General features: G+C 44.0%; 1 protein-coding gene across 1 annotated transcript in view; it reads left to right on the top strand.

Annotated features, from left to right (window-relative positions):
• The window catches only part of TMEM144 (transmembrane protein 144), a 230,710-nt gene that overhangs the window by 176,184 nt on the left and 32,826 nt on the right, over positions 1–21,700 (top strand). The window contains exon 9 of the mRNA XM_086962354.1: positions 13,255–13,374. Coding sequence (XP_086818480.1) covers positions 13,255–13,374 — 120 coding nt within the window. The remainder of the gene's footprint in view (positions 1–13,254; positions 13,375–21,700) is intronic.

Consider the following 21,700-nt stretch of genomic DNA (forward strand, 5'->3'; position numbering starts at 1 on the left):
AAAAAAATACTAAATGTAATTTATATAAAAGGCATTTCATTTCAATAAAAGCTGTACTATGCTTTCCATGCAAAAAAAGCATAGCTAGAACCTACTGGAACCTACTGGTAAGGTGGCTGATTCTGCTACCCGTGTTAAAGGGACAATAAAATTACGAATACCAAGTATTGACAATGCCAATGGGACTGGTTGGCGCTCTGACTTATAAGTAAACTTCTTGACTTTGTCATTGCTTGTTTTCAAAAGTGCCTAGGGGATCCCATTTGTATTGGACATTGCATGCTTCACAGCAAAAGAATATTACCAGTCCGTCTGATTTGTCACCTTCCTGCCAGATCCTCGTCCACCCACCACAGGCGGAACCTGCACTGGTTGCGCATTGAAAGCAGAGTGCACTTTAAAGCACTCTGCTACATGTATAAAATCATGACTGATAGAGCCCCGCGCTATCTTGCTGCTCTAGTTCAGCAATATGTTCCCCCCCGCACACTTAGGTCCTCATCGCATAACAAATTTAAAATTCCGCGCATCAACAGAGCCAAAATGGGTGGCCGCTCGTTTGCTCTGTTGGCCCCATCCTTATGGAATTCTCTTCCTCAATCCTTGCGCACGGAATCGTGCTTTCTGAAATTCCGTAAGGGAATAAAAACCTGGCTTTTTAACAACTAATGTTCCTCCCTCCTTTCACCGATCAGTTTGCTCTAGCGCCGGGAAACCTCCGGGTAGCTGCGCGCTTAATAAATGTAATAATAAATAAATAAATAAATGGCACACTTTACCTAAAATAGAGGCAAAAGAAGTTATATAATATAACCTTTACTCTGCTCGCACAAATGGAGACAATTGCCATCTTGTTGTTTGGAAGAATGGATTGGCATCCCAACACAGAAGACGTTTTAAGGCCTTTAAAAACAGCTGAATGAAAACCGTTAGATATGCATTACTTACATTCAGTGATCACTTCAAACCTGAACTTTTGCTGGGGGACTCGAGCCCTTGCCCAAGTAAATGAACAGGTTTACGGCAGGGGCTTTGTTGCCTGATCTGTCCTGTTTGTCTTCCTCGATTCCAAAAGGATTGCTATTGTTAGGGATTGTTTTTATTGCCGCACTCAAACATCCCCAGAAACAACATGTTGGCTTGACATCGAGACATACACTTAATCACTTGAGAGATCGCATGAGATAGGCCCATAAGTTACATACCGTCCTTTTACCTGCTGCAACTGAGACCATACAAATTAAGCTTAGTTAAACTTTACTATGTTGAGGTTAGAGCTTCTAAATCATGTACCAAAGTCCTGCTTAAATCACAGGCTAAACTTCTAAAACAATCATCTTCTCCGTACAAGATATTTTATTGGACGATTGTACCTCCCAATCATAGACATCAAACTCTATATTAATTTACTTCTAGATATGAAAGAGTGACTGTCAAGTTACTGTCTGCTGATCCAGATACACATATACTGTTACTCTCATGGTGCCCTTGCCCTAATATTCACATTGGTACCATTGCTTTACTGGGAGTACTGCACACTTAGTTGACCCTTCTGCAGGAGGCCATGACTCCATCCGCTTTATTGGTATAACTATTCTCGGGTGAGTTTCTCTGATATGTTAAGCAATTGAAATTGTTGTTTCAGTAAAAATGAAATGGCAGTGACAGTGTATTATTGGTGTAAAAGCCCACATAGAAGCCCCACACAATTGCTGATTCATGGCACAAGCCTTTGGAAGTGTCCAGTAGAAAGAACAAATTATTTTGTTTCAGTAGCCACCTGGACCCTATGGCTTCAGCCTTGAATGCAGTGCTTGTTTTTTTCACCACATACTAAAGGAAAATAATCTCATTAGAGCAAACTAACCATTTTCAGCCGTAATGATAAGTGTGGACTACTGTGCATTGTTATAACTATGAGGGGCTTAAGACCTTAGGGATCATTTAGAGTTTGGCACAGAGGAAGTATTGTCTTAAATGAGCAGTGCCTCTGTTCCACTAAACCAGAACCACCTGCTTTCTGATTTGCAATCTTAGCTGTTGCAAACTTTGACTGGTGGCCCACCCACCATAGGGCTGTTGCCAAAAATATATTAGAAGGACCCCCCTTGTTTTGGTCATGATTTCTATATTCCCCTACCTGGGATCATCATGTGAAGCATCGCAGAAAATTCAATTAAGTGTTCCAAGTGCAGAAAGACTTCTCCCTGTGTGTCATATTTATTTAATATTTAGCCCTGCAGAAATAAACACAAATTTGGGGTTTTGTATCTGCAGAAAACAAAATATGCTGGCCTGTTTCCATAACCTAATGGTCTATTTGATAGAGACATCTAGCCACAGATTGCTTACCTTAAAATATCCCAGGTTGGATGCGGAAGACTTGAATAGGCTGGTTGGTGTCATCGGTTGGCTCTGCGTGGTATTGGCCACACCAGAAGTGACGTCTGTGTCACTTATATAGGTGCCACCTTGGCGCACCGATGTCGGTTCTCTTCTTTCTGCGTCAGCTAGTGCAGATCCATGAAGAGGGCTACCCTCGGTCACCTTTTGGCAGGCTTTTTTTTTGACGTTTTGTTAACGATTTTTGGTGTGCAGGTTTTTTCCTCAATGTCGAAGAAGACTTCCGGATTCAAACAGTGTGGATTAACACTTGATTTGTCTTGGGTACTTGATGCGCAACCATGACTCGAAGTTGTGCTCTGACTGCAAGGTAGGCTCCGACAGCTTTAAGGGAGCATTCTCTAATGCGTCTTGCGGGCCAACGTTCAACTTTACGCCGTTCGCCCCAGAGGTCTCAGTCTCAGTCCTGTTCGAGACGAAGGTCCAGGCATCGCTCCTGGAGTTCAAAGTCATCATAGGGCGGTCAGGTAAGAGACATAAGAAATGCAAGAATTTGAAGTACACTTCAACTTCTACCCATCTGTCGGCTGACATTACGGAAGAGTCTCGACGCTCTAGGCCTTGTTCTGCGGAACCTGTGCCTGGGTTGGCTCCGCGCTTCTCTGCCTTTCCAGGAGCGGTAGCAACCTCCACCAAGCTCAAAGAATTCTATGATGCCATGAGCCTCTTATTAGGTGACCTGACCCTTCCTGAGCGCTTTTGGGCCCCAGAGGCTTGGAGGTGGCTCCATCTGATTCCATGCCGGTAGCTCTAGACCCCTGTGACCTTCCCTGGCGATGGCTCCATGCAGAGACTCCGAACACTACTGCCAGCCCACTTGTTATACCAAACAAAACGGAGCTGAATCAGCACCTATCACCTAACTAAGTACGGTGTGCCCTCACACATAGGAGTTTACAGTCCATGCCTATCTCTAGCAAATGCATCACTTCCTGGGATCCATAGTGAATACATTAACAGGCAAAACCTACCAGAACAACAAGAGTGTGAATGCATTCTAGAGTCTGCTTCCCCTATACCACTGATCACACCCTCTGCAGCAGTGCCTTGCTAGACAGTGATTACAGGCGACTAGTCAGTGGGAGGATCATGTATTGGTGGAACCCAGAGTTCAGCATCAACCTTTATGGTGGAACATCAAGAACATTTTTTTGACAGGCCATTCCGCAACTCCCAGCTGGAAGTGATGGATGCCCCAACAAACTAATGAATGGGAGATCAACACTTGTGTACATCAGCAGTACTTCCATTGCTGGGGAACCCCTTGTGATGACCTCTTTGCTGCTTCTAAGAATGCAAAAAAATATTGCTTTGCCTCCAAGCACCCACACCCACGTTCCACAGGTACTGATTTATGGATGGACTGGTCAGGGGTGTTAATTATTTCCTCCACTACCATATATACCATACGTAGTTAGAAAAATGAGGCAGGCTCTTGTGCTCATATTAGAAATATATCTACATCCACATGACAGCTGCTTTTATGCGCAGGCCTCTTCACACATCACGATCAGATGGAAACCCCAATATCAGTACGCTAAATCCTGCACTTTGGAGCCTCGAGTCAAAGTTTGGATACCTTCAACTCCGAAGAGAGTGCATGCTAATTACAAAGGAGGCCCTTAAGCCAGCGGCAAGGGTTTGTTATGCTGCCAAATAGAAAAGATGTGTTCACTACTACTGTGTTCTAAATAAGCAGCTACTTAAGGCTTCATTGTAAGCTACTTGTTGCACCTAAAAAAGATAGGATTGTGTATACTTCTATCAAGGTAGATTTTCCCACTGTGACAACATCTTACGAAATCAACAACACCAGTCTGCATTCAAAATACTGGTTGTCAAATACTTTATGGAAGACCTTAAAAGATTGATTCCTTTTTGAGCACCACCAATGCCCCCATGAGACAGTAACATTGATCCTCCCTGGCTCATGAAGCTGCATTTTAAACCAGAATACTCGTACCCACAGTAGTTTCTCTCATGGAAAGTTTCCTTCCACATTGCAATCGCTTCCCTTCATAAAGTTAATGAACTGCAAGCTCTAACTGTGTACAAGCCTTTTATTGAAACTCACAAAGATTGGGTTTTCCTTAAAACATAGTTTTATGCCCACAGATATCTCCCCAGTAAATGCCAGTCAAATTATTGATTTGAGCATTTTCCCCCTACCTCAATAGTTGTGGAAAGGGCCTCACACACTCTAGATGTTAAAATACTCTTGATGTATTTCATTGATTTAGCTCTGGGCATGCCCCACTTAGGGAAACACATTTCCATGCAGGCCTTTCTATATGGATTGCCAGGTGTATTCATTTTTGCTATGCCAAAGCCAAGCTCACACTATATTCTGTTTCTAGGGCGCATTTTACTTATTAAAAGGAAGCCACTATAGCTGTCCTGTGTAATATTACACTTGTCGACCTATATAAAGCAGCAGCAGCATCTAGTTTCCACGCTTTTACCAAGCATTATTGTGTGGACGTTCACACCCACCAAAAACTATGGGCCAGGCAAACTGTCCTTAAAACTTTATTTCAGACAGCTTTCAATACAGCATCCAAGCTGCTCCCTTATAGAGAAGGTCACTGCTTTTGATTCAGCTAACCATGTGATTTAATGGAGTACATGCTGTGAAGAGAAACATTACTTACCTCAGTTTGCAGCTTGCAGTGCAGACTATTCCGATGTGGCCTCCAGCCTTCCCATTGCCAGCTCACGGTATGATGCTTTTAATATTAATTTACTCTTAAATGATTTTTTATATAACACCATTATGCACAGGCTGTCTTGCTTCATATTCTACGCCTACTTTCTCACCCACATGGGAAAATCTTAACATAAAATGGGTCTTTGTTCTGGTACATGGGGTTTCAGGAGATTCATGAGAACTCACCTGAAACCTACAAACACTTTACCTTGAGGAAAACAAACTTGCAACATCTGCTCCAACACTAGATCAAAGTAGTGTGCAAAGCGTGCCCACTCCAACAAAAGAGTAAGCCCATTTGTATTCACACACTGCACTTATATGGTTACTACAGCCAAAAAGGACCCAAAACAGTTGCACATGTATTGAATTTAAGGGAAGCCTGCACTTTATAATACATTTATACTTGTGAACAGCAAATAGCCAAAAGTGGTTAATTGACTGGAAAGTATAAGAGTAAACTTCTCTGTGTGTGTTGAAATTGGCCCTACTTAGTGGATTTCCCTAAAACGTTTTGCTTTTGTTCCTCTTTGTTTTTGCTGATTCTCTTTTCGTGGCCTTAGGACGTGAGGCACTTTTCCACTGTAATGCAGTGTGAAAGCACGCATGCCCTTCCTACATATGAGAGGAAGTGGTGCTTACTTGATTGATTTAGTGTTGTAGCTGTGAGCGCCCTGTAAAAAAGCATGCTACATACCCAGGCCAGCTACTGCCTTGGCTAATAGTGGGGCTCAGCACTGATTGTGCCCCCCACCCAAATAGCCTTTCAAACATGTATCAGGCCGACCATTGCAGGCCTGTGGGTGCATAGTTATGCTCATTCTCATGCTCATGATTCGTTAGCCAGCTCTGAATGGGCCTTCCATTACCACTGGAGCACCCCATTGTAAGCCCTAAGCAGCGGAACAAGTGGCAAAAGCAAAGGTAGGTACATATAGGTATTCCTTGCCTAGATAGTGAAGAACTCCCATGATGGTTTCCTCTTCCTAGGAGGTTGGCTCTTCCCTTGGGACAACAACAGATTCTTTTTTGTGGCCCTAGGGTTCTGGGCACTTTTCTGCTGTAAACGTAGTGTGAAAGTGCATGCGCCCCTCTTACACATGTTAGGAAGTGGTGCTTCGCTGATGTTTTAAAAATTTGTTACAAGCCTGTAATTGGAGGCCTGTTTGTGTGCACATTTCCACTTATGTGTGCAATTGCACTTATGCTCCGGTTGGCCTTTCGAAACCACTGGCCAATCCTGAGGGGACCTTTCACCACCACTAGAGCACACCTAGGATAAGTCTTGAGGGGTGAAGCAAGAGGTAGGTGGAATGCAGGGCAGGTACACTTGTGTTCTTTGCCCAGCTAGTAAAGAATACCTGTGTGTGTTATCACTAACTATGAGGTTTTCTCTTCCCATAGGTTAACATGGGCGGAATGGTTGAAATTCCTTCAATCTGCCGTAGTTGCTTGCAGTGGAGCAGCCTCGTAATGTTTCCTATCATTGAATTCGCAATGACAAACAGTCTTCTGTGATAAAGGTGGGGTTGTCATTAACAGCTTAGAAATGCCTCTTCTAGAAAGTGGTCATTTCTCTGTTCTAACACTCTGGGTGCCTTTTAGCTTGACTTCAGCCCACACTGAAGGGGGGCACATCTGTACAATCCCGTGACTGCTATAAACATTGGGCATGCAACTTGCACGACAGGCCAATGCCATTTGAGGGTCTGGCTGATTATTTTGAACACTTGGCCTCTGGGAAGACAGATCATGGCCCCACTAAAGATTAAGATCTACATTCCACAGCCTCATGGCATACAGGACTGAAATTTAGGTGAGACGTGGTTCAAAGGGAGCCCTTTGAACCACCGCCTATTTCAAAGTCGGAGTTCAGTATACCTACTGGTGCCATACTTCAGCAGAACAGAGATACACTTTTGGAGATGTGGGACCAGACATCCTGGGACTGCATGATGCACACTGCCAGAGGAATCTGTTGTGCACAAGGAGGATTACTGCCTTTGGAAGGGACTGTGCACCCTTCCTAAATAGTGGCTGGCCTTGGCTGACTTCCTGCTGGTGTGTGACACCCTGAAATGTACTCTCCAAGGGCTTGTTGGATTGTGCCCTGTTCTCTTGTGGCGGTCTCAGGCACATCTAAGACATCCCATGAAGCCCCACACCATCTACAGTGACACCAAGAGAACGGTGCCCTCTTAAGTGCCCACATCGTCTGATGATCCCAACTGGTAGCACTGCGTGAGTGCAGAACTAAGTATTGTGCCTGGAAACAGTAATGCCTTGTGTGGAGCCCCAAAAGTACTGCCTGCATCTAAGGAGTGCGCCCCCTGCATCGTGGGGGCCTCAACACGCATTAGCATCTTGTTGATGGCCACTTAGTTGATCGTGCCACATCTCTCTCTTATGCGACACACTGACTGCATGCATATTGCATGAAGTGTCCGATTCACAGGTTGCGATCCTCAGAGGGAGGGCATACCTGTAGTAGTGCCTCATTCTACCTTGTGTGGAACTGCTACAATTTTGACGGTGTGTGCCACAGGAATTGTCTGGCGAGACCAGTATCAACTCACACCAGACGTTGTGCCTCATTATCTTGGAGGTACGTCATATGCAAATTTTTTTTGTGTGAGACCGGAACTGTCTGATGTTGCTTGTATCAATGCGCACCAGACATTGTGCCTCAATTCCAGGAAGGTGCGGAGGAGCAGATTTGTGGTCCGGTGTGACCGGATTGCTTTGGTGCTACTTTGATCAACATCTGTCTTACTGGGTTAATCCTTCTACCGAGAGGCTCCCCTGCTTCACCCTCCCATTCTTTGACTGTTCTTTTTGTGCCCTTGGTGCGGCGGATCAACTGCCCTCTCCTCACCAGGCTCAACCACTTTGTGTTGCCAGGAACTATTGCCCAAATCGGGCCTGGGTAATGAGATTAATTGAATGGGCTAAGAAATGCTTCTGAGAAGGATCCGAAGTGGGTCAAGCAATTGCGTTACCACACCCCCCTGTCCTTTGAAGAACTGAGCTGGTGCAGGAAGGCCAATTGTGGAACCCTTTGATTGAATGATTATCACCCTTACCCCACCTCTTCGCATACAGTGGGTGAACTTCCCAAGTGGTGGCAAAACCCCATTTGTCAACTGCTGTCTAATTAGCCCTGCTACTTATCCCCACGTCCTTTCTTGGGACCCTGACTAAGTGTGACTCTGGTCGCAATCGGCCTAGTATTAGGGGGAGTTTTTTTGTTATCCCCAACCGGTGGGCATAGGATAATCAGGGTTAGCTAAAAGGTGGATTAGGCCTTGTGCCAAGGGATCTGCATTTGTATTATCATCTGACCTGTCGGATATCTATTGCACCACATTACAGTGCTGCGTGCATGTGTGTGTGTGTGTGAGCACTGCATACGGACCTGCCTGATATCCGTGGCACTGTGTATCGTAAGTGTGCAGGAACGACTACATAAGGACCGCCTGTTATTAATTACACCGCACAGCGGTGTTGCATTACACGTTGATTCCTTGCCAAAAGAATACTACATTTGACATTGTTTTTTATCCTTGTGACCTTGGCCCATGGTGCTGTATCAAAGAGTTGTAATTATTTGTGTGTACACATGTTTTATATTGTTGTGAATTGGGATGCACCCTATAACTGTGTGGTATGAAATTGTAATAACTGCCAGGGTGGGTCTAGTTCTGACAATGTTTTGCATCGGATACGGGTGCTGGCAGGTAAAGTAGGATTTTTCCCAAGTGGGCATACTGTTGATGTTATTTTAACAAGGTGGGTCTAGTACTGATTGTAATATTTCCAAATGTGATTTATGCCCAGTAATATATGATGTTCATGTTGTGTTACTTATGAGTGTGTACACACTTTATTTACAATTGATTGTAGGCAAAAACCCTAGGCAGTCATACAGTTCAATTAATCTAACATCCCATCATATCAACAAAGAGAAGACCCATCTCTTAGCCACCTTTTCATTATGTATATATGTATTAGGTAATGTTGTATTTCATTACCTGTCGCATCAATATATGTATTTTGTGATTTTGGTGATTTGTGCTATATCATGTTGCATTGTATATACAATTTGTTACACATTCTTTTAAGAGTAAGCTAAATAAAAATCAAATATGTTTTAATATAGCTAGACTGCATTTGCCCTGAGTTCCTACAATAATGAGTTTGTTGATATGATGGGATGTTAGATTGATTGAACTGTATGACTGCCTAGGGTTTTTGCCTAAAATTATATTATCGCCCTGCCCTAGGAGTTCTAGAGTCATTGCTGGGGGTCCTTGAAAATTGCATTTTGGCAAGCTTTATTTACATACACCACATGTGAAGTCTCTTGTAACGCTCAGTGTAATTGTGAGAGCGTGCTGTGCCAATGCTTAACACATTGCCTTTGTGATAAGCCTGACTGCTCACTGCCAAGCTAGCCAAGGGTGACCGTAGGTTATACAGTGAGTGTAATCATCTACCCCTGATGGGAGCGGTAGGTTCTGCCTGGCTCGGGCACCGCCTCAGCCAACCAGAAAGTGTCAGTTCCAACATTGTGGATTTACTCAAATATAAGTTTACCTTTGTCTATATCCTCCTTTAGTTTAAAACACTATTTGTATGCTCATGTCTGTCTGTGTCTTTCAATTTGAATGGTTTTCAAAATGGGACATATCCTTCAATCAGTTAACAATTAGGCATTGATTTAGACTTTGTTCGGATGGTCCACTGATCCTGGCAGTAGACTGTCCACCCTATGAGAGATCCCCCACACCTGGCAGCAATCTCTGTACTGTGAAGCTAACACTTTCCAGCATTGACATTTTGCTGAGTATCCACTATGCAAAAAAATGTTGTGCTAAGAAAACAACCTCCCATAGTGGGACTTTAGTTTCTCAATACTAAAAACGAATGTCCAGACGCATAACGGCAGTGACAGTCGCCCTGCCCTTAATAAAAGGAACAGTCGTCACTGTGACATGACAGCCCTTTGGGGGGTATGCCTCCAGGTCAGAGGTTCATACTGGCAGATCAAGTGGAGGCTCCACCTTTGTAAACACAGCACTTCCTCTGACTCAATAGATCAGTGTAGCCCCTCAACTTACAATGCTCTATCAGTCGATTTTAAAAGATTCTGGACGTATGTCTTACACAGAGTACTAATTAGGTTTGATGGCGTAAGGAGGGACACTGTTGAGTTCCACTCACGAACCTTATAACAAGGTTGCATTGAATGGTAAGTCATTTTTGCACTGCCCTTGCACATCATGAAATTACTTCCTGTGTTTGAACAACATGTCTATGGAGATTTAAAAGAACCTCCTTAAATCATGTTGGCTTTTCTGAGCAAGGATAAATCACTCATATCACAGACCTAGGTGTATGGAGGAGTCAGACAACACAATTGTGTCATCCAAGAGAATGCCTAAAGTTTCCTTGAGGCATACAGTGGAGTTAATAAAGTTAGTCATTTAGTTCTGTTTTACAGGTTGTGATGTCATAAAGGGTCTAGCTGGGTATAATGTACTAGAAGATGTTTCATTGAACTTTGAGACCCAGATTCCCAAAATGAGGTTAATCTTCACCTGTAGAGGTACTTTAAGGCAGTGGTGCAGATTTATAACATTAGCCTCCTCACAAACCATTCCAGGAGTCCACCTTCAAAGCTGCAATAATCACCCCCCCCTAAATAATACAGATGTAAATTACCAAATTAAAACATATCAATCTGAAAGTCATTGAGTTCCCAAAGTACAGTATCTGGGAATGTTACAAGCCCCCTTTATGATGGCGGTAGGGCATAAGGGGTATAGATTCCCCTAAATAGCAAATTCTATGGGCTATGTGTATAAAGGTAAGGGACATGACCCAGAAGTGAGGAAGTAGGAAAGGACCCAAGGAGAAGTGTCATGAAATGTGTCTGAGGCAGACAATAACATAACCATAGATATAACAGAGATTTAGCCGTTTAACACTTTTGCTGTAGTATCAAAAGAACTGTAATAACTACAACCCTGATGGCAACTGGAAGCCTATGCAGGATTGACACGCATACTAGCACTTTTTGTACTTCTACTAATCTTTAAAACACTGGGGGTCCTATTCACCAGAGTAAATTTACACATGTAATTGTATCCGTGTAAATTTACTCTTACTCTTTTGAGTGATTTTACCACTTTTATTATTTATTTATTTCTGAGTATAAACGTATATGTACCTACCCTCAAAAACCGGAGTATGGAGCGAAATTTTCCAGCGGTCAAGTTACTACTAGTTACTTTTCATGGATAGGTTGAGGTCCCTGCCACTGGAGAAGAAATCTCCTTGTGGTAAACTACAAAGAAAAGAAAAACGGTATTAAATGTAAAAGTAATGTAGTAATGTAGTAAAAATATTTTAATGTTCAATTTTAATATAAAGCAAATACAAGGAGATGATGGACGGAGTGCTGAAACTTTTCAAACACTCACTCCCAGTCACAAATCTGGGTTGAATCCATCATCATTCTTTAGCTCACTTTGCCACCCCAGTTCAGACACAGCTATATGCAAATCAGTCTTGACCCTGTGCCTCATGAGAACAGTCCAGCCCGAACTGCCAAGCCATGTCTTTCCTGGACCGGAAACAAGTATCCTGGGACCGGTTTCGGGCTGACAGCCCTCTTCAGCCAGGCTATCTTGACTTCAGTGGCAAAGTGAGCAAGGGATCCACATCTGGGCATACCCTGCCAACTTAGGGCGAACAAAACAAACACAAGGAGATGATGGACAGAGTGCTGAAACTTTTGAAACACTCACCCCCAGTTACAGATCTGGGTTGAATCCATCAATCTCCCTGTGTTTGCAATTTTAATATGAAATCATTTTGGAGATTTATTAAAACCTATAACAAACTTGTTACAGCACTGCTTATCTGAAAAGTGCATTAAACATTAATTTAAATATATTTCATTAATTTATAAATAAAATTTTTTTTAAATCTACAATAAAATGTTTCTGTATTAGAAAGTACTAAATATATGCATTTATTTCAAAATTCTTTGCTATAGGTTTAATTTTAAGTCCACTTCTCCATTATTTTTTATGGAAGGGTGTCGCAGTTCCAGTAGCCTTGTTGGACTTCTGGGCTATTCAGGAGTACGTTTTCAACTGTTTTAGAACCTTTTTGACTGTACTAGTTTTAGCTCTTCCCAAAGCCCCGCTTTTCCTTCATACACCCCTCCTATTTAATAGTATGTATTCCCCATTTTCCAGCCACTACCTGTGTCCCTCACACATTCAGTCTTAAAATGAATGTCAATATGTGCAGAGATCTCTGGAATCAAAGCAAAGATCTCTGAATGGAAAAGAGAACAAGCAGAGGCAGAGTCTCCACATGTAGGTTTAGGAGTAGTATTTTGCAGTACCCAAGTAATGCCACTAAATGTATTACTAAAATTACAACAAAATGCAGTTTGTCGAGAGGCTCCTGTCCCCTTTACCTAGCTATGTAATATCCACAATAACCCTATGGAAATTTGATTTTACACCAACTAACTCTCTGGCTTTGAACCTGCCTACTGCGGATGCCTGCAGAATCAAAGTCAAATGGTATGATATTGTGCCAATTGAATGAAATAACATACAAAATTATCCATGTGTTATGTATTAAGCAGATTCCGTGTCCTAGCATTGCTTTTTATTTTAAGAACCCTATCTATTAACTGCCATAAGGCTGTTTTGCATTATGGCACGTTTGTCAGAATAAGTGTGTTGTACACAACCCATACGAAACCATTAAAGTTGTATTATCCATCAGCCTCCTTTTATTTAGCAGGACAATCTGAGCATTACCAAAGGTTCCTTGAGCCACAGGACACTAAATGCAAAAGAGAGTGACTAGAGCGTTATGAAAAACATGGCTAAAAACGTACGAATGGTTTAGACAGGTTTTAAACCACTTACCCGTTTTGTATATGTGCTTTCTTTGGCACCATAGTGACTAATGTCATTACTCTGGCATAATTTTCTCATCATATCAATATTAGATTTTAACATGGTTATCTACTTTTTGACTTATCGCTGTTAAAGGATTATGTTGCTTAATATTATTTCATATTTATAATTTTGCTACCTGTGTTTTCTTTTCAGATTTAGACTACGTATTTGCTCACTTCAGTGGTATTTTTGTAACCAGTTCAGTTTATTTTCTGATATACTGTGCAGTTATGAAAAATCACCCCAAGGTTTATCCTGAAGCAATATTACCAGGTACTGTATGAGGATTAATATGCAATTTTTATCATTTTGCCTTTTTTGCTCTTCTAAAATCCAAGACTTCTGGTTGACTGTCTGTACTCTGTATTTACCATTTCACAAAGTTCCTCTGAAAGAACATTCAATTAGCTGAATTCAGTGTCCTCCAGCTACTACCTCATCAATGTACAAATCATGACTGTACATGCCAGTCTCATCAATCCATTTTTACTTTCTATCCCCAAACAGCTCTACAACTTTTACTCTTAATTACGTACAAAAACAGGCACACATGAAATACTTCTCTCTGGTCCAAGGTTTTTCCTTCAAGCCTGATCACTTTTTTGTAAAAGTTGAAATGCTTCAATTGGGCAAAGCTGGAAGCTATAGCCAGGCATGGCTGCATGAGATAGGGTACGTTCAGGGGCGTAGCTAGAGCTTCTGGCGCCTGGTGCTATTCCTTAGATTGCCGCCCATGGCAGGTGGCAAATGTGCTGGGGAGAAAGGACTGCATTTAGCACAGAATGTACCTATTACAAAGGATTAAAGCTAAGGGGTGCATCATGAAGTTCCACTGCTCTACAAGTGCAAAACAATACAGGCTGTGCTGCATGTGCACTGCACACTAGGTATATTTTTCATATGTGAGCCCTGGCGCGCTTTTCACTTCAAGAGATTTCAACGTACATCCTACATTGTAATTTCTTTCGAGTTTTGGCTTAAAAAAGATAAAACCATAATCCAAATGATAAGAAAGCAAAATGTACTCCTTGACTATTACTTTATCGTTGTTTTTTTTAGCACATTGCCCGGGTTGTTTCTTAGCCTTCACTTTTGTTGGAGGCAATGCTTTTGCTAAAATCAAATTTCGTAAGTGTTTTTCTGTTGAAGCCCTGGGTGTTGACCTTTAGTTGAGGAGGCAAACCAAAACATCCACTCTCCGTGACTTTGTGGTCACATGCCACGAATGGTACTTGTGCCGCTGCAAGGCATGTAATGCCTATGGCAGACTGATGGGCAGGGGCACCTGAGACTATCACCACATAGAGAAAAGAAACGTCATTGGAACGGAATTGGTATATGTAGATCTGAGTTTGCAATTGAAGCTCCCATGGCCTCATGTATTTGCTCTGGAGCACAATGGATTGGATTCAACCTTGTAGCTTGGCTCTGTTGCGCCATCATTCCATCCCGATATCATGTACAGTTTTTAAACCTTTTTTCTAATCTCCACATTCAGTACTTTTCCCATTTCAACAAAAATGTTCCTGTCTTTTAACTTTCACACTCTCTTCACTCACCTGTCTCTTTCATTCTCATTGCGACGCTATCACATGTTATTTCATTTACTTGCTCCTCAGGTGTTACTTCCCCCGTCACCAGCAATCCCCTTGGCGTGACGGTCTCCAAATATTATCACTACCCTTTGTAACGGGGGACTCTACCATACGTGCACGAGGCCCTTTGCATCCTCGCTACGCCACCAGAGCGTTCCGGTTTGTTTTTAAATTGCCAAAGGAGCCCCAGTATTAAAACCAATAGGAGATCGCATGTAGGCATGGGTAACCCTAATCCAGATCCCACAAACGTGTAAACATAATTAATATTCAAGTGATCCCACCAAAAGTGAGGTTGAGCCCACCTGGTAATTCGAGGGATACAGGGGGGCGGGGGGCTCATGATGAAGCGTGCAACACAGAAGTCTGGATGAGAGCCCTTTAAAAAGAATATGTGTATTTTCCTTCACCAGTCTAGGAATAGGACTAGAACATAGAGGAAATTAAGCATAAAGAGAATGTGGACTGAGAGTCACAGAAGGAGAAAGGCGGGAGTTAAAAGAATGAGAGTGGGGACTCGGAGCTGAGTGAGCAGACACAGGATGTCAGGCGAGGAGGTGGAGAAAAGACGGGAGGGTGCGAAAAGAGCGAGGATCGAGGAAGAATGCAGCACTAGCCAGTCCTGCATGGTGTGAGCTGTGGTGCAGACCGTCAGGCCGGCAGCATCCCGGGGGGCCTCCCTAATCCCTTGAGGATCTCCAGTGCAACTCGGGTCCATCTCACCCCCTCCGGAAAGGGACCCTGGCTGAGTGTGAGTGCTCTGAAGTCTGAACTCACGTCCATCAGCTTCCAGCATCAAACACGATAACACATGTCCGGTGTGTGCTTAAGACATCCCAGTTCGTGGTACGTTAGGCGGCAAATAAAGCCGGAAAGAACGAGCATGGGCTAGATGTCACCCCCGTAAAGGAGTTGTCTCTCTTAGACTCTCTGTGAACTGACCGCCTCTGGAGCCTTCACTTGTCAGGCGAGGTCAGCTATCTGAATGTAGGATCACTTTCCCCACCACACGCGCACACACCCCCTGAGCTGTCCTATCCTCTTCTCTAAAGCCAGCTTTTCCCTCGGAGGCTCACGCTGACTCTCACCTGGGACATTGTGGAGTCAGTCACTTTGTAGGGTCCCGAGACCAACGGTAACCATGCTTCACTGCCCCGCCTTGTTGTGAGCTATTTATTAAAAAAAAAGGTCCGTAGGGCCACTGCAGCAGGGTTGACCTCAAGAAGTTATAAGGCTATGCGCTGTCCCCACCCACCGCCAGCAGCACCGCTCAGACCGGTCTTCACCTAATGCTAAGGAGAGGTGAAGGGCCAGATTCAAAGAGTGTGTTGGTGGCACTGTGTCAATCACAATCGGGCACAAATATTTCTCACAAGCAAGTCGGTCTCCTGTTTAGGTCTTACCTTTCCTGTGAAGACTCCACAGTGGCAACACCTGCAAACACGTCCCGTTCTATGTTGAGGTAGGGGTTCTGCAGCAAATCCCGCAGCACTCCAGAGACTCCTCTCAAGAGAACACTTGGTGCCGCGGGGGCTGGTAAAAAAGGATGCCCAGGGTCGTCATTGGTAGCGCTTTCGCGCGCTACAAGATTGACGGCCCTCGGACCCAGATACACAGTACGCCGCACTGCACCACCACTAAGCTAGGTGGTGAGTGCAGCATTTGCTAGCAGGTGTGCTTGCACTTCAGACACGTATGCAAGGCTGCTCGGCAACAACCGCATGTGTGGGTGTGGGGGGGTGGTGGGTTTACTGCACTGCCCCCAAATAATAAAGGCCACAGGCCACCAATGCTGCGCAATCGCCACCGCCCCCAAAATAGTGCTGCCTGGGGTGGACCGCCACCCGCACCCCCCTAGCTACACCGCTGGGTACGTTTACTGTGTGGTCCCTCTTAACTTCAGTGTGATATGAACCTGTTTTTTTTTTGTCTTCTTTTTTCTCAATCTTAAAGTGTAACCTTCCTAGGCAAGCCTCAACACCTTATACTGTCTACCGAAGATGGAAAAACTGGAAACGTCCTTCTTTTCAGTCCTGTAGCCCCATGCTCCTTTGGAAAGACCTCTATGCTTCAGTTCTCTTACCAGGCATGTCTCCTACAGCGTCCAACCCCCTGTGAACAGTTGGCACATTTTGGAGTAGGAGTCCTTTCTGTTTGTGCCCCCAAGGCAGGCAAAGAGGAGGTCAATTGCCCGTCTCTTGGAGAGTAGTTCCGGTACCTGGGTGTCAGCTAGATTAGGAAGTCCTTGAGTGGATGGGCAATTCTTCCTGCGAGGCCTTTTTCAGGTGGGGCCTTCCCTGGTGCAAGAATGTTCTAAGGAGTTGATGGCTGGAGTGCCAGAAAAATCATGTGCACTAGCCAGTAATTGGAGAAATTCTGCCACCTGATCCTAAACATTTTCTCATTGTTCTCCAACTCTTTTTGCAGCACTTACTCTTTGTCTTACAGTAAACGTACTAAGGAGCCTCTGTTTCAATATGGCGGATCCTTCTGCTACCAGGCAGGCCTTACCTTAGCCCTGGGGCCACTTTCCTTCTAATATGTGCTCTCCTGCTAACGGGCAGGGTCCAAACTGGTTCTCACTGTCACTGTTACTGGAGCCTGTTTGTCTAGGTGGTGCTGGAACTGCCTGACATCTCCAAGTTGCAAGAGTTAGTCATTCATTCGGCCAGCTGTTTTTTTCCAGTGAAGTAGTGTGGCTCACTGGTTAGAGGCGGCAGGCCCGAGAGCAGAAGTCTGCCCGGGACCAGGGTTCAATTCCCGACACGGCAGGGTCGTGGACCTTGGTCAGCGGACTCGATAATTCTCGCTTCGGTGCTTACTCTAATCAGGGGTTCCATTAGGCAACTCTGGGCATTAGCTTGCCTAATCTCCACAGCGGCCCCACCAATTCCGGGGATGCCTGGCTCCACCTTGGGGACTCCCAGCAAGGACCATCCCATAGGGAAAGCCAGGACGGGTTCCCCAGAGTTATACAGCGCCAGGAGACCTATGGACGGGTAGCAGTGCGCTTTACAAGCGCAAAAACATTTAACATTCCACTCCCAGATAGGCAATCCTTGCTCGGTGGTCAGCCGTTCTCACTACTCCTGTTCTTTCTGGGCTCAGAGGTAGGCCATTTTCTTCTTAGTCAGGATTGTTAACTCTCCCAGGTATGAATGTGTACTTTAGCTCTAGAGTTATGATGGTTTTAAGCCAGTTCTTGTTCTGGTTCAGGCAGCCTAAAGTACATTTTGATAGTGTTATTTTTCCAGTCAAGTTATCAAAAATCAGATCTTAGCTCCAAATTATAATTCACTTAATATTCAAAATCTGATGTAAAGGGTTTTGCTACCATTTTCCCAAAGGGGCGCTACAAAATTAAGTATTTTAATCACACCTAGGCTTTCCTGTGGGCAGTGTAGCTAGACTAACAACAGAATGGCTTTTAGACTTTTAATCACTATGAGGGCACACTTTAAATATAGTGTCTGCTATGTTTTTTTTTTAATCAAAGACCTCTGTCTTGTGAGCTTAACAATGTACACTTTAGGGGTAACAATAGGTTTTCCTTCATAGCAAGCACACTTTTCGGTATTTTAGAACTGGGGGTCTCTAGTTGGCAGAAGTAGGTACCACTGTCCAAATAGGGACCCTAGCTTCTAGTCAGGGTAAGGAGGATACACTCTTTTGATAACCCCTGCTCACCCCCTTGGTAGCTTGGCACGAGCAGACACGCTTATCAAAGGCAATGTGTAAAGTATTTGTACAACCACTCACAGTAACACAGTGAAAACACCACAAATGGACTCCACAACAGTTTAGAAAAATAGATGTATTTAATCTAAACTAGACAAGACCAAAACAACAAAAATCCAACATACACAGTTCAAGATTATGGTTTCAAAGGAGTGATTAAGGTTGCGTTAAAATAATCCACAGTTGCTTGAACATAGTTCACAGTTGCGTCACGTTTAGCCAACAGTACCTTTAGATGTGACAGAGTTCCAAAAAGAAGCTGCTGCGGTGGAAAACAAGCAATGCGCTACTCCTGAGACCCTGGGGAGGCGATGCAACAGTCCCGCTGGATGCAGCGGCCGTGTTGCGACGAATCCGTTCTGTATGGGGAAGGAGGCAATACCTTGTATGGATTCCGGTGCGTAGGTTCCGTAGGGAGCGTCTCTCAAAGGCACGATGCGACGATCTTCGGGACGGCGACGATCTCAGGTGCTGCGGCGATGCGTGGCGTGGTGGCGATCTTCTCCTCTCGTGGCCCCTCAATGCAATGGCTCTGCGACGATACTCACAGCGACGTGATGCGGTCCGCAAGCAAGTGGTGCGGTGATCTCACCCAGCGATGACAGGCTCTGCGACGATACTCGCAGCAATGGTACTTTTCCCGCACCGGAGTAATACGTTCCGCAAGCGAAGGGTGCGTCGGTTCTTGCAGCGGCAAGAGGCGCTGCGACGATCTTGATTTTCGCGGCGTCGGGAATTTCCTCGCACTGACGGGGATGAGCTCTGCAAGCGAGCGATACGTGAAAATTTGCAGGTAGTCTTAGTTTCTTGTTCTTTTCAGCTTTCCAAACAGCAGGTCACAACTTCCAGATACCTCTCAGTCGGATTCAGCACTCAGGAAGGGCAGAACTCTCTCAGCAGAGTTCAGAGAAAGCTGGGGAGTGAAGTCCTTTCGTTCCTGGGACTTCTTAACAGGAGGCAAGCTCACAAAGCAAAGCAGCAGCAGGGCAGTCTTCCTTCTGCAGTCTTCCAGCTTTCTCCTCGGCAGAGGTTCCTTCTTGATTCCAGGATGATCTAATTTTCTGTAGTCAGGGGTCCTGTACTTATACCCCTAAAAGTCTATGTTCCCTTTGTGCAGGAGGGCTCTGAGCCCGGTCTGAACCAGTTCTGGGTGTTCCTTGACCACTTTGTTTTCCTGGTCTCTCCTTTCCTTTCAGAGAGAGGGGCAGGGCTGTCAGCAGCCCAGCAGGAGGTGGAGCCAGCATTGTGGAAGGCAGGCACAGCCCTATTCAGGCCCAGGTGCTACCCCCTCCCACCACTCTAGATTCAGATGGAGCTATTCAGCCCAGGGATGCCCTACTCAGCCTCTGGGAGCCACCCAGCCCCTGTCACTCACAAACCAGACAGTCAATTCACAAACAGGCCAAGGCACACAGAAGGGTCAGACAAAAAAGCAGCAACTTTCGAAAAGTGCTGTTCTCAAACACAGGATTTAAAACAACCTTTCCTAAAAGGTGTGTTATTAAATTCTGAGTTCAGGGATACCAGACTTTTATGTCCTACCTTGCTCCTATGGGAAGATATGTTGGTAGTCACTGTAGCCAACATTCCCCATGATAGCCTATGGGCAAGGTAGCCTTACAATAGTGAAAAACGAAAATGGCTTTCATTCACTACCAGAGCATGTCACCTGCACTAGTACAGGCTCTACCTTCCACATACACTGTGGCCTTCCATAGGGGTGACCAATGGGCACAGAAAGGGGAGAGTTAGGCCTGGTCAGTGGAGACACTGACCAGGAGGATATGGCAGGTCACAGACGGCACACAGGCACTGCGGTGGTAGGCCTGAGACACCATTGTAGGGCTACTCATGTGGGTGGCACAATCAGTGCTGCAGGCCCACTAGTACCATTTGTTATCACCAGCCCTGGCACACTCAGTGCACTTTACTAGGGACTTCTTTGTGACACAAATATGCCAATCATGGATAACCAATTACCATCATAATTTACACAGGGAGCACTTGCACTTTGACACTGACCAGCAGTGGCAAAGTGCCCACAGCATCTATACCAGCAAAAACGAAATCCAGCACAGTGTCAACAATACAGGAGGCAGAGGCAAAAAGACAGGGGAAACCACGCCAAAGATGCCAGGTCTAACAGGTACCATGTGTTATTGCAGTACTTTTAAGCTGCAGCCTCAGGACAGTGGTGCTCCTGGCAGCCATATGTTTTTGACATGTGTGGTTGGTGTAAATACACTTTCATTGATGCTCCTTCTACTGTGGATTTACAGGAAAGCTAAATAGACCAACTGGGTAAAACCTATTTTACTTGTACCATTTTAGCCCCAGAGCACACAGATTGTGGAACTGAATAGCAGAATTACAGTACACAAAGTCCTAATACCAGTGAAAATGGGGTCCCAAAAATATGATATACCTGGAAAGGCAAATTGACTACTCTGATCTTTCCACCAAATCTCAATAGAGCGGTTGAATAGTGAATTTAGCAGAGCAAGAACACTGTCAAACTTTAAATGAGATCAAGTAATGCAATTGAACAATTTCACCATAAGTATTTGTCGGAATAAATCTTTGCACTGAAATGTGAAACCATTAAAAGTGATGTAAATCATTTTCATTCAGAATAGCCGTTTTTTAAAAACTCTCTCTCAATCATCTACATAATTTAGTGTACTCTACCACTGAGCAGAGGATGGAAAGGGAAACGCGAGACAAAGAAAGTAAAGATTGCCTAATTATGAGTTCTTAGATGCAGCTGGCTTAAACATGGACTTAGAATTACTTATATTCCTTTTTTGTGATTAATAATCCTTTTTTTGTGATTAATAATCCCATTTTCTGTCAGCACAATTTCCAATCTTATTTTCATTTTAATGTATGTTGTATGTGTCATAGAAGATCAGTTATTGAAGACAGTGTCCAAGTAACATTCTTGTGCATTTTGAGAAGGGTACACTGATTTATCTCTTCTTTTTTTATTTACTTGTTTTAATTTTGTTTTTCCCAACATATTTTACATGAATTATACTATATCCCCAATCAATTACTAGTAAATATATCAATTTTGTTAGGTGTTGATACCACATGGATTGCAAGAAATAGAATGCTTACCAACATGTGACCAATATTTGAAGGAGTAAGGGCTCCAATTTTTATGTTTGATTTTGGATATAAAAATTAATGAAACATTACTGTGAAAGTTCATGGTTGTCATGTGTTCTACCACTCTGCTTGGTTTAAAAGCTTTTCCCCTTTTG

This window comes from Lissotriton vulgaris, chromosome 3_1 (assembly GCF_964263255.1).
Source record: "Lissotriton vulgaris chromosome 3_1, aLisVul1.2, whole genome shotgun sequence".
NCBI classification, from domain to species: Eukaryota; Metazoa; Chordata; class Amphibia; order Caudata; family Salamandridae; genus Lissotriton; species Lissotriton vulgaris.